Source organism: Heptranchias perlo, chromosome 2 (genome assembly GCF_035084215.1).
Source record: "Heptranchias perlo isolate sHepPer1 chromosome 2, sHepPer1.hap1, whole genome shotgun sequence".
NCBI classification, from domain to species: Eukaryota; Metazoa; Chordata; class Chondrichthyes; order Hexanchiformes; family Hexanchidae; genus Heptranchias; species Heptranchias perlo.
In genome coordinates, this window is record NC_090326.1 from 108,200,102 (window position 1) to 108,213,846 (window position 13,745).

A 13,745-nucleotide genomic window follows, 5' to 3' on the forward strand; every position below is an offset into this window, starting at 1 on the left:
CATCCAGGACAAAGCAGCCCGCTTGATTGGCACTCCCTTCACCGGCGCATTGTGGCTGCAGTGTGTACCATCCACAGGATGCACTGCAGCAACTCACCAAGGCTTCTTCGGCAGCACCTCCCAAACCTGCGACCTCTACCACCTAGAAGGACAAGCGCAGCAGGCACATGGGAACAACGCCACCTGCATGTTCCCCTCCAAGTCACACACCATCCCAACTTGGAAATATATCGCCGTTCCTTCATCGTCGCTGGGTCAAAATCCTGGAACTCCCTTCCTAACAGCACTGTGGGAGAAAATTCACCTCACGGACTGCAGCGGTTCAAGAAGGCGGCTCACCACCACCTTCTCGAGGGCAATTAGGGATGGGCAATAAATGCTGGCCTCGCCAGCGACGCCCACATCCCATGAACAGTTTTTTTTTTAAAACTTGTAGGGGAGTCCAAAACTAGAGGTCACAAGTATAAGATAGTCACTAATAAATCTAATTGGGAATTCTGGAGAAACCTCTTCACCCAAAGAGTGATAAGAATGCGGAACGTGCTACCACGAGGAATAGTTGAGGCAAATAGCATAGATGCATTTAAGGGGAAGCTGGATAAGTACATGAAGGAGAAAGCAATAGAAGAGCATGTTGATAGGGTTAGATGAAAAGGGGTGGGAGGAGGCTCCTGTGGAGCTTAAATGCCAGCACAGACCAGTTGGGCCAAATGGCCTCTTTGAGCTGTAGACTCATGTAACTCAATGTATTTCTCCACATGAGCAACTTAGCCTAACCTCTTTTCTGCTTGCTCCCCATATCATTAAATATTTCTCTTTCTCAAACAACTATCTAATTCCATTTTAAAAGAATTATCTTCAGTTTTAATATTTTAAAACTTTCCATAGAAATACTATCAAAAGTGAAAGAAGTTGCCGCCCCGGACTGGATTCCACCAGCTGAAGCAACCATCACGTTGACAGAAGAAATATTTGATGATGTAGTGAACAACGCTGATATTGTCCTAGTAGAGTTCTACGCTCCTTGGTAAGTACATGCCAACTTTTTTTTCAAATTTTTTTTTAAAAGTTAATCTCATTGTATTTGAAAACTGAGTGCTATTGGTGGAAATTTAGGCAACAGTTGTCTACTCTCTCTTGGCCAGGAGTTGTGTGGCATGAGGAAGTGAAAAGAAGTTGAAAATACAAATGCCATAGCATTGCCTACTATGTAATCTAAAGTAATTACAGTTGTGTATACATTACCAGTAACAAATGTTGGGAGTGTGCACATTTCAGTGAATATCTTGTATTTTTAGTATAACTTGATAAAATCAAATGCCAGTTGCTTTAATTACACTTTGTTACAGGTGTGGACACTGTAAAAAGCTTGCTCCACAATATGAGGAGGCTGCCCAGGAGCTCAGCAAGCGTCCTGTGCCGATTCTTCTGGCTAAAGTAGATGCCACTGTTGAAACAAAACTTGCTAACAAGTACCAGGTCACTGGCTATCCTACCCTGAAAGTTTTCCGCAAGGGTAAACCATTTGAATATAATGGACCAAGGGAGACGCATGGTAATACACTATTTGATACTCTACAAAGTATTAATACCCTATTATTTAATAATAGTCTGTATTCTGCAATCGACTAAAAATTGGTGCTGGAATGGGAGCAGTGACTATAATGCTCATTGCTGTGGAGCAGGGTCAATTTCACAGGACGTCTGATGACCAAACCTAAATAAATAGTCACACCAGCTCCCAGTTCATATTGAGCTCACCAGAGGGATTGGGAAATTGTGCAAATGAGTAGCCCTTAAAAGAAAAGTTGAAAGTGACCACATACAAGGTCAAAAAATAGTTTCTGCCTTTCTTTGTACTACTTCTATTCTGTATCTTTAGCCTTTATAAAGGATCTATGGTCAGCAAAACCCAAAACCAAAATAAATGGGAAGGCAGGAAATAGTCTGAGCAAATGATGGGGTGATGCAATACCTGATCCCCAGAGAAAGGGATGGTGATTGGTGCTTGAGATGGGTGTTTGGCAGTGTAGCATGTCTGGAGGTAGAGGAAGGGGATAACTTTGTCTACAGTTGGAATGCCATGCCAATGATGCAGGTTGGCTGCAGTTGTCCTTGCAACTAGTGGCAGAGGAATCAGTGATTTTCCCCACGGTCGTTGCTAGGTATAAATAAAATACAGCATGGTGCTTTAAAACTAACTCCCATCATTAATTTTAACTAGATTTACTGACTGCCACATGACTTTCGCTTAGATGCCTTGTCACTCCAAGTGCCCATGAAATTTAATATTGTAAGGGCCTTTTTTGCTAGCTCTCCCTGTTCAGCTGCTGTACTGTAAATACTTCAATTACTGTTGATTTTCTCACTAATAAGTTCCATGTGTCAACTGGCTCAGTGGTAGTACTGTCTCCTGAGTCAGAAGGTTGTGGATACGAACATAAGTAATAGCAGGAGTAGGCCATACAGCCCCTCGAGCCTGTTCTGCCATTCAATCAGATCGTGGCTGATATTCAACCTCAACTCCATTTTCCTGCCCAATTCCAATATCCCTGATTCCACTAGAGTCCAAAAATCTGTCCATCTCAGCCTTGAATATATTCAATGACTCAGCATCCACAGCCTTCTGGGATAGAAAATTCAAAACATTCACAACCCTCTGCGTGAAGAAATTCCTTCTCATTTCAGTCTTGAATGGCCGACCCCTTATCCTGCAACTATGCCCTCTAGTTCTCGACTCTCTAGCCAGGGAAAACAATCTCAGCAGCTACCCTCAAGCCCCCTCAGAATCTTATGTTTCAGTGAGATCACCTCACATTCTTCTAAACTGCAGAGAGTATAGGCCCATTCTACTCAACCTCTCTTCATAGGACTACCCTCTCATCCCAGGAATTAGTCTAGTGAACCTTTGTTGCACTGCCTCCAAGGCAAGTATATCCTTCCTTAGCTAAGGAGACCAAAACTGTATGCAGTACTCCAGCTAGAGTCTCGCTAAAGCAGTGTACAACTGTAGTATGACTTCCTTACTCTTGTTCTCCAACCCCCTTGCAATAAAGGCCAACATGCCATTTGCTTTCCTAATTGCCTGCTGTACCTACATACTAACTACTTGTACGGAGACACACAAGTCTCTGAACACCAACATTTAGTAGTTTCTCACCATTTAATAAATATTCTATTTTTCTATTCTTACGACCAAAGTGAATAACCTCATGCTTCCCCACATTATACTCCATCTGCCACCTTCTTGCCCACTCACTTAACCTGTTGATTGGGAGAGTCTGTTGGCAGGCAAAGGGACGTCAAAAAGGAGGCATATGACATGCATAGGCAGCTGGGATCAAGTGGATCCGTTGAGTATAGAGATTGCCGGAGTAGAGTTGAGAGAAATCAGGAGGGCAAAAAGGGGACATGAGATTGCTTTGGCAGATAAGGCAAAGGAGAATCCAAAGAGCTTCTACAAATACATAAAGGGCAAAAGAGTAACTAGGGAGAGAGTAGGGCCTCTTAAGCATCAACAAGGTCATCTATGTGCGGAACCACAAAAGATGGGTGAGATCCTAAATGAATATTTCACATCGGTATTTATGGTTGAGAAAGGCATGGATGTTAGGGAACTTGGGGAAATAAATATTGATGTCTTGAGTGTACATATTACAGAGAGGGAGGTGCTGGAAGTCTTAACGTGCATCAAGGTAAATAAATCTCCGGGACCTGATGAAATGTATCCCAGGACGTTATGGGAGGTTAGGGAGGAAATTGCGGGTCCCCTAGCAGAGATATTTGAATCATCGACCGCTACAGGTGAGGTGCCTGAAGATTGGAGGGTAGCAAATGTTGTGCCTTTGTTTAAGAAGGGCGGCAAGGAAAAGCCTGGGAACTACAGACATCTGTAGTGGGTAAGTTGTTAGAGGGTATTCTGAGAGACAGGATCTACAGGCATTTGGAGAGGCAGGGACTGATTAGGAACAGTCAGCATGGTTTTGTGAGAGGAAAATCATGTCTCACGAATTTGATTGAGTTTTTTGAAGGGGTAACCAAGAAGATAGATGAGGGCTGTGCAGTAGACGTGGTCTACATGGACTTTAGCAAAGCCTTTGACAAGGTACCGCATGGTAGGTTGTTACATAAGGTTAAATCTCACGGGATCCAACGTGAGGTAGCCAATTGGATTGACGACAGAAGACAGAGGGTGGTTGCAGAGGGTTGTTTTTCAAACTGGAGGCCTGTGACCAGCGTTGTGCCTCAGGGATCGGTGCTGGGTCCGCTGTTATTTGTTATTTATATTAATGATTTGGATGAGAATTTTAGGAGGCATGGTTAGTAAGTTTGCAGATGGCACCAAGATTGGTGGCATTGTGGACAGTGAAGAAGGTTATCTGGGATTGCAATGGGATCTTGATAAATTGGGCCAGTGGGCCGATGAATGGCAGATGGAGTTTAATTTAGATAAATGTGAGTGATGCATTTTGGTAGATCGAATCGGGCCAGGACCTACTCCGTTAATGGTAGGGCGTTGGGGAGAGAGTTATAGAACAAAGAGATCTAGGAGTACAGGTTCATAGCTCCTTGAAAGTGGAGTCACAGGTGGATAGGGTGGTGAGGAAGGCATTCAGCATGCTTGGTTTCATTGGTCAGAACATTGAATACAGGAGTTGGGATGTCTTGTTGAAGTTGTACAAGACATTAGTAAGGCCACACTTGGAATACTGTGTACAGTTCTGGTCACCCTATTATAGAAAGGATATTATTAAACTAGAAAGAGTGCAGAAAAGATTTACTAGGATGCTCCCGGGACTTGATGGTTTGACTTATAGGGAGAGGTTGGATAGACTGAGACTTTTTTTCCCTGGAGAGTAGGAGGTTAAGGGGTGATCTTATAGAAGTCTATAAAATAATGAGGGGCATAGATAAGGTCGATAGTCAAAATCTTTTCCCAAAGGGAGGGGAGTCTATAACGAGGGGGCATAGATTTAAGGTGAGAGGGGAGAGATACAAAAGGGTCCAGAGGGGCAATTTTTTCACTCAAAGGGTGGTGAGTGTCTGGAACGAGCTGCCAGAGGCAGTAGTAGAGGCGGGTACAATTTTGTCTTTTAAAAAGCATTTGGATGGGTATAGAGGGATATGGGCCAAGTGCAGGCAATTGGGACTAGTTTAGTGGTATAAACTGGGCGACATGGACATGTTGGGCCGAAGGGCCTGTTTCCATGTTGTAAACGTCTATGATTCTATATCCCTTTGCAGACTCTGTGTCCTTCTCACAGATTACTTTGCCACGTAGCTTTTTATCATTAGCAAACTTGGATACATTACACTCAGTCCCTTCATCCAAGTCATTAATGTAGATTGTTAATAGCTGAGGTCCCAGCACCAATCCTTGCGACACCCCACTAGTTATAGTCTGCCAACCTGAGAATGGCTCGTTTATCCCTACTCTCTTCTGTCTGTCAACTAATCTTCAATCCATGCTAAAATATTAATCCTAATCCCATGAGCCCTAATCTTGTGTGGCACTTTCAGATGCCTTTTGGCAATCCAAATATACTACATTCACTGGTTCCCCTTTAACTACCCTGTTAGTTACATCCTCAAAAAAACTCTTAATAAATTTGTCAAACACTATTTCCCTTTCATAAAACCATATTGACTCTGCCTAATATGATTTTCTAAGTGCCCTGTTACCACTTCCTTAATAATGAATTCCAGCATTTTCTCAATGACCAATGTCAGGCTCACTGGTCTGTAGTTCCCTGTTTTCTCTCCCCTTTTTTTTTCTTGAATAGAAATGTCTTGAGGTAGATTCAGCATCAATATGGAAAAAGACAAAGATAGAACAGGAATAAAAGTTCTAAATTGGGGAAAGGCCAGTTTTACTAAGCTGAGTGATTTAGACTGGAAATTGATACTTGAAGGTAAATCAGTGACAGAGCAGTGGGAGGCATTCAAGGGGTTCAGAGTAAACATGTTCCCACAAAGAAAAAGGGCGGAACTGCCAAATCTAGAGCCCCCTGAATGACGAGGAGCATACAGGATAAGATATGGGACGCTTCTGTCTGACAAAGAGCTCGATACTGCAGAAAGCCTAGAGGAGTATAGAAAGTGCAGGGATGAAATTAAAAAGGAAATTGGGAAAGCAAAGAGAAGGCATGACAAAATACTGGCAAGTAAAATTAAGGATAACCCAAGAATGTTTTATAAATACATAAAGAGCAAGAGTATAACTAAGGATAGAGTAGGGCCTATTAGAGACCAAACAGGTAACCTATGTGTGGAGGTGGAAGATGTGGGTATGGTTCTTAATGAATACTTTGCGTCTGTCTTCGCAAAAGAGGGGGACAATGCGGAGATTGTAGTTGTGTGAAATAATGGATGGGATAAACATAGTGAGAGGAAGTATCGAGGGGATTAGCATCTTTGAAAGTAGATAAATCGCCAGGCCCGGATAAAATATGTCCGGGGCTGTTGGGGGAAGCAAGGGAGGAAATAGCAGAGGCTCTGACCATCATTTTCCAATCCTCCCTGGTTACAGGTGTGGTGCCGGAGGATTGGGGGACAGCCAACGTTGTACTGTTTAAAAAGGGAGAAAGAGATACTGAATAATTTTAGGCCAGTCAGTAACCTCGGTGGTGGGCAAATTATTGGAATCAATTTTGAGGGACAGCATAAATCGTCATTTAGAAAGGCACAGGTTAGTCAAGGACAGTCTGCATGGATTTGTTAAGGGAAGGTTATATCTGACTAACTTGATTGACTCTTATTGCCTGCTCAAAAAATTCAATGAGGGTAACTCATTTGATGTAGTGTACATGGATTTTAGCAAGGTTTTTGACCAGGTCCCATGTGGCAGACTGGTCAAAAAAGTAAAAGCCCATGGGATCCAAGGGAAAGTGGCTAGTTGGATCCAAAATTGGCTGTGTGGCAGGAAACGAAGGGTAATGGTTGACAGGTGTTTTTGTGACTGGAAGGCTGATTCCAGTGGGGTCCCGCAAGGCTCAGTACTAGGTCCCTTGCTTTTCGTGGTATATATTAATGATTTGGACTTGATTATGCCCCCCACATTCAAGAAGTTTACAGATGATACAAAAATTGTCCGTGTGGTTGATAGGAGGAAAGCTGTAGACTGCAGGAAGACATCATTGGACTGATCAGGTGGGCAGAAAAGTGGCAAATGGAATTCAATCTGGAGAAGTGAGCTAATGCATTTGGGGAGGGTAAACAAGGCAAGGGAGTACACAATAAATGGGAGGATACTGAGGTGTGGAGGAAGTGAAAGACCTTGGAGTGCATGTCCACAAATCCCTGAAGGTAGCAGGACAGGTAAATCAGGTGGTTAAAAAGGCATATGGGATACTTTCCTTTATTAGCCAAGGCATAGAATATAAGCAGGGAGGTTATGCTCGAACTGTATAAAACACTGATTAGGCCACAGCTTGAGTACTGCGTACAATTCTGGTCAACACATTACAGGAAAGACATGATTGTACAGAGGAGATTTACAAGGATGTTGCCAGGGCTGGAGAATTTTAGCTGGGACAAGATTGGATGTGCTAGGGTTGTTTTCTTTGGAACAAAGGAGGCTGAGGGGTGATTTAATTGAGGTATATAAAAATTATGATGGGACTAGATAGTGGATGGGGAGGACCTATTTCCCTTAGTAGAGGGGTCAGTGACCAGGGGGCATAGATTTAAAGTAATTGGTAGAAGGATTAGAGGGGAGCTGAGGAGAAAACTTTTCACCCAGAGGGTGGTAGGGGGTCTAGAACTCACCACCTGAAAGGGTGGTAGCAACAGAAATTCTCAGCTCATTTGAAAAGTACTTGGATGTGCACTTGAACTGCCGTAACCTACAGGGCTATGGACCGAGTGCTGGAAAGTGGGATTAAGCTGGATAGCTCTTTTCGGCAGGCATGGGCGTGATGGCCCAAATGGCTGCCTTCCGTGCTGTAACTTTCTATGAATAGCGGGGTAACATTTGCTACCTTCCAATCCACTGGGACCGTTCCAGAATCTAGAGAATTTTGGAAGATCATAACCGAAGCATCCACTATCTCTGCAGCCACCTCTTTTAGAACCCTAGGCTGCAGGCCATCAGTTCCAGGGGCTTTGTCTGCTTTTAGTCCCATTAGTTTGTCCAGTACTTCTTCGCCAGTGATATTAATTGTTTTAAGTTCCTCACCCTTATTTACCCAATGGTTCCCCACTATTTTTGGTATGCTTTTTGTGTCTTCTGCTGTGAAGATAGATACAAAATATTTGTTTAATGCATCTGCCATTTCCTGATTCCCCATTATAATTTCTCCTTAGCCTCTAAGGGACCAATATTTACTTTTGCTGCTAATCTTCCTTATTACATACTTGTAGATGCTCTTGCAATCCGTTTTTATATTTCTTGCTAGCTTACTTTCATATTCTATTTTCTCCCCCCATTTTCAATTTTTTTGGTTGTCCTTTGGTTTCTAAAGCTCTCCCAATCCCCAGGCTTATTACTCTTCTTGGGAACATAATAGGCCTCTTCTATCAATCTCCTTGACTTCTTTACTTAACCACGGGTGGATCACTTTTCCCGTGGAGTTTTAATTTCTCAATGGAATGTATACTTGTTGAGAATATTGAAATATTTCTTTAAATGTTTGCAATTGCTTTTCAACTGTAACCCTTTAATTTCCTAATCTACCTTTGACAACTTGTCCCTCATACCTATGTAATTGGCTTTATTTAAGTTTAAGACTCTAGTTTCTGACTTCAGTACTTTACTTTCAAACTCAGTGAAATTCATCATATTATGATCACTCTTCCCCAGAGGTTCTTTTACTGAGATTACTAATTAACCCTATCTTCTTACATAATACAAGATCTAAAATAGCCTGTTCCCTGGTTGGTTCCATGACGTATCGCTCTAGGAAACCGTCTCAAATACATTCCATGAACTTGTCTTCCAAACTATCTTTGCCAATTTGATTTGCCCAGTCTATATGCAGATTAAAGTCCCTCATGATGACTGCATTTCCTTTGTTGCAAGCTCCCATTATTTCATGATTAATACTTTGTCCAATGGTATTGCTACTATTAGGGGGTCTATAAACTATTCCCACCAGTGTTTTCTGCCGCATGTTATTTCTAATTTCCACCTATGTCGATTCTACTCCCTGATCTTCCGAGCCAAGATCCTTTCTCGCCACTGTCCTTATGTCATCCTTTGTTATTAGGGCTACACCCCCTCCTTTTCCATTCTGCCTGCCTTTTCTGAATATCATGTACCCTGGAATATTTAGTTCCCAACCTTGGTCATTTTGCAACCATGTATGTGTAATGGTTATTAGGTCAAACCCATTTCTCTCTGTGCTATTAATTCATCCATCTTGTTACGAATGCTCTGTGCATTTAGATAATAGCCTTTAATTTTAACTTTTTACCAGTTTTTTTCCTGCTTTGACCTTGTTGATGCTCATTGGTAAACTCTGTCCCTTCCTGCCACACTTTGATTATCTTTACCCAAGTCACTACACTGTTGTATTGTCTTAACTTTTCTCATTAGATTTCTAAATTTCCCCTCACCTGACCTCTCTTCCTTCTTTCTTCCCTTTTCCCCCCCCCACTTAGTTTACAGCCCAGTTATTCGATTCACCAGGACACTGGTCCCAGCCCGTTCTAAATGGAGCCCGTCCCGTCAGAACAGTTCCCGCTTTCCTCAGTACTGGCGGTGCCAGTGCCCCATGAATCAAAACCCCTTCCTCCCACACCACTCTGAGCCACGCATTTAACTCTCTGATCTGTTTGTACCATGCCAATTTGCATGCGGCTCAGGTAGTAATCCAGAGATTGTTACCTTTTGAGGTTCTGCTTATTAATTTAGACCCTAGCTCCTCAAACTGTCTCAGCAGAACCTCATTCTTCTACCTATGTCGTTGGTTCCTATGTGGACTACGACAACTGGATCCTCCCCCTCGTGCTCCAATTTCTTTTCTCCAGGACTTGAACACATAATCTAGGCTGACACTTCAGTGCACTGTTGAGGGAGTATTATATTGTCGGAGGTGCTGACTTTTGGATGAGATGTTAAACCAATGCTTTCTCGGGTGGATGTAAAAGATCCTGTGGCACTATTGAAACAGGGGAGTTCTTGTGTCTTGGCCAATCTTTTCCCTTAGCCAACACCACCAAAAACAGTTTGACAGTTCAAAAGGCCTTCGATAAGATACCACATAGTAGATTCATGACTAAGGTCAGAGCATGTGGAGTCGGGACAAGTAGCAGAATGGATAGCAAGCTGGTTACAAAACAGAGTAGGGGTTAAAGGTAGTTACTCAGACTGGCAAAAGGTGGGAAGTGGTGGTCCACAAGGATTGTGTTGAGACCACTGTTCACCATTTACATGAACAATTTGGACACAGAATTCGAAGTACAATTTGAAAATTTGCGGACCACACAATTATGGGAGTATAGTTAATACTGAGGAGAACTGCAACAAAATACAGGAAGACATTAATAAACTTGCAGAATGGGTGTGTAATTGGCAAATGAATTTCAATATAGATAAGTGTGAAGTATTACATTTTGGTAGGAAGAATAGGGGTGCCACATCCTGCTTGGATAATAGTCTAAATGGGGTAGAGGACCAGAGGGATCGGGAGGTACAAACACACATCACAAAGTAGTGACGCAGGTTAATAAGGCCATTTTTTTAAAAAAAAGGAAACCACACATTGGGTTCATTTCTAGAGGGATAGAATTGAAAAGCAGAGAAATTGTTTAAATTTGTATAGAACCTTGGTTAGGCCACACTTGGAGTATTGTGAACAGTTCTGGTCTCCATATTATAAAAAGGATATAGAGGCACTGGAGAGTGTGCAAAAAAGATTCACAAGGATGATACCAGAACTGAATTGATATCCTTTATCAGGAAAGATTGAGCAAGCTGGGGCTCTTTTCTCTAGAAAATAGAAGACTGAGGGGTGAGCTGATAGAGGTCTTTAAGGTTATGAAAAGGTTTGATAGGGTAGACGTGGAGATGATGTTTCCACTTGGAGACCAGAACTAGGGGCTGTAAATATAAGATAGCCACTAATAAATCCAATAAGGGAATTCAGGAGAAACTAATTTACCCAGAGTGTGGTTAGAATGTGGAACTCTCCATCATAAGGAGCAGTTGAGGCGACTAGCATAGAAACATTTAAGGGGAAGCTAAATGAGCACACGAAGGAGAAAGCAATAGAAAGGTATGCTGATAGGGTAGATGAGGGAGGAGGTTTGTGTGGAGCATAAACGCCAGCATAGACCGGTTGTGCAGTAGACTCAATGTAAAAATCCATTGCATTGCTGTTTACAAGGCCTTGCTGTGTATGCAAATTTGCTGCTGCATTTGTCCACAAAAGGAACTACTCTTCAAAACTAATTCATTGGTTGTAAATTGCTTTGGGATGTCACAAAAATGTACTATACAAATGCAAATTCTTTATTTTGCATACATTAAAGGTGGGGGGAACAACTTTTGTCAGCATTTTAGAAATTAACAGAAGCCAGCACTCTCAACTGGTCCTCCAGTTACCTGCTGAGGCTTTGAGGACTACAAAATATATTTTTTGTGTGGCTTGTAATTTGTAGTGCCTTTGATTTTAAGGTATGAGTGAAATTAGGCTAATATACCACTTGTGCAACAGTGTCCTATAGTGCAGTTGTAAAATGAATCTTGATAAACTTCACTGTGCACTTTAGTTCAGGGTTACCAAGTTTTTGTCCTCTTGAGCTGCATGTGTGTATCATGGAGCTTCAAGGCCACATTTAAAAATATGTTCCCATTAATTTTCATAAATTTTAGGGTACTGACATTGGTCATTTGAATTAGGATTTATCCACTAATGGGATACCAAACCTCCTAGATCCACAGAATTCAAACAGGAAAAACCAACCAATTAGAAATAATTGCAAATAAAACTAATTTGCCTGGGCTGCAAGGGTTGGATTGCCAGGGCCAACATGGAAAGTGCTCACTGAGTTACCAGATGTCTTGAGTTTGGCACTCAAATATACTTGCAGTACTTGTTACCCATGATAAAATTTAAAATTGTAATCTAATCTTTTAATCATTAAGTAGTGCTTTTTTTTGTTAAATAAAAATCTTGACTGAGTCACTGTTGCTTAATGGATAGCATCTTGGTTGTTACAGTCTGAAAATATGAAATCCTTCAGGAAAGGTGGCCTCTTAAGGAAGGAAGGGGATTGCACATCCATATTGCCATTGTCATGTTGCCCATGTTGAAGCTTTACGTATTCAAGCTAATTATTTGCATTGAATACAATAATTCCACATCCTGATTGCTATCCAGTGCCCTTGTATGGAAAGGATTGGGTTCCGCTGTAATGCCCCATAATCTTTTTTTTTAAGAACAAGCCAGTGCTCATTTTTGTAGGATCGTACATGAATTGTTTATTTGGCAAGGTATTAGAAGGTTGTTGTGACTCAGTATCTTTTAGGAGGGGGAAATTGTGGTGGGAAATGGAAAGAGTATAACACTTGAGCACTGTACATTACCACAATGTTATGGTCGTACTAAAGCTTGTGCTACTCTTTTTTTAAAATTTAGGTATTATTGAATACATGATTGAGCAGGCTGGCCCACCTTCCAAACAAATTCAGGCTCTTAAACAAGTTCAAGAATTCCTTAAGGATGGTGATGATGTCATAATTGTGGGACTTTTTAATGGAGAAGATGATCCAGCTTATCACACCTATCAAGATGCCTGTGAGTAATTTGTAGAGTTCTACAACTGGATACTTGTACATGTACTTGTAATATGCTGCAGCTTAGTTAAGCCAATCTAGTTTGGAAGTTTATTTTGGCACTTCATGTTACTTATGCTGTCTGTGCTAACTTGGCAGCCCAGTAAATGATCTTGTCTTTGCCCAAGATCATTGGCTACATGTCTATCATTGCTTTCTGTGTTTCAAAATGATCATACTGAAAATACCAGGTGTGTATCTTACACTTTGTTATTTTTGGATACTTGTATAACTCTGGGCTCTGCAACAAGTCAGCCTTCAGTGCTTAACTGGGACACACAAAATGACAATGCTTTGAAAGGTTAAGCATTGACATGATGCAATACTATTTCTGAACCCAAATGGCAAGATTACAATTAAGTGCAACTGTCCAATTTTTTTAGAAAGGAGATGTGAAATGCTATGTTTTTTTCTCTGGCTGTCTAATGTGGTATTGTTTTTTGAGCACTTAAAATCTTTCACTAGACGTTCATACTTCCTATAATTCATCAACTGCAAATTCCACTGTATTTGGCCCCACAGAAATGAATGCAGTTATAAAATGGGAGGTGAAGGTTTACTTTAAAAATCCATTGATCCATTTCCAAAAATGATCCCAGTTGTGCTGTATTGCAGTGCAGCTGAAATAATTTAAATAGTATTTAGTTTTGAGTGAAACTAGCCATGTGATAAATTTCAAAATGTAGCTATGGATGAAGAGATGGGACAAATGGGTTGGTGAAATGACTGTTGGGCCAGATATAATTCTGGGAAAATAATGCCTTCCTTTCTAAGAATCTAATAAATTGAATTTGAAATTACTGAAGGTGGGTTTCCTGTCAGTACATCCTAATGCCAAATAAACAATTTGAAATGCTATAAGCTCCTCAACTATTATAAAATACCTTTTTGCCTGTTCCCACCCCCACCAATTAGAGCCTGAATATATTGGTTTCGTAACTGAGCCAAGTCTTTTAAACAGGTTTAT

General features: G+C 41.3%; 1 protein-coding gene across 1 annotated transcript in view; it reads left to right on the forward strand.

Moving 5' to 3' along the window:
* The window catches only part of pdia4 (protein disulfide isomerase family A, member 4), a 41,996-nt gene that overhangs the window by 12,063 nt on the left and 16,188 nt on the right, over positions 1–13,745 (forward strand). The window contains exons 4-6 of the mRNA XM_068005616.1: positions 889–1,027; positions 1,350–1,555; positions 12,582–12,740. Coding sequence (XP_067861717.1) covers positions 889–1,027; positions 1,350–1,555; positions 12,582–12,740 — 504 coding nt within the window. The remainder of the gene's footprint in view (positions 1–888; positions 1,028–1,349; positions 1,556–12,581; positions 12,741–13,745) is intronic.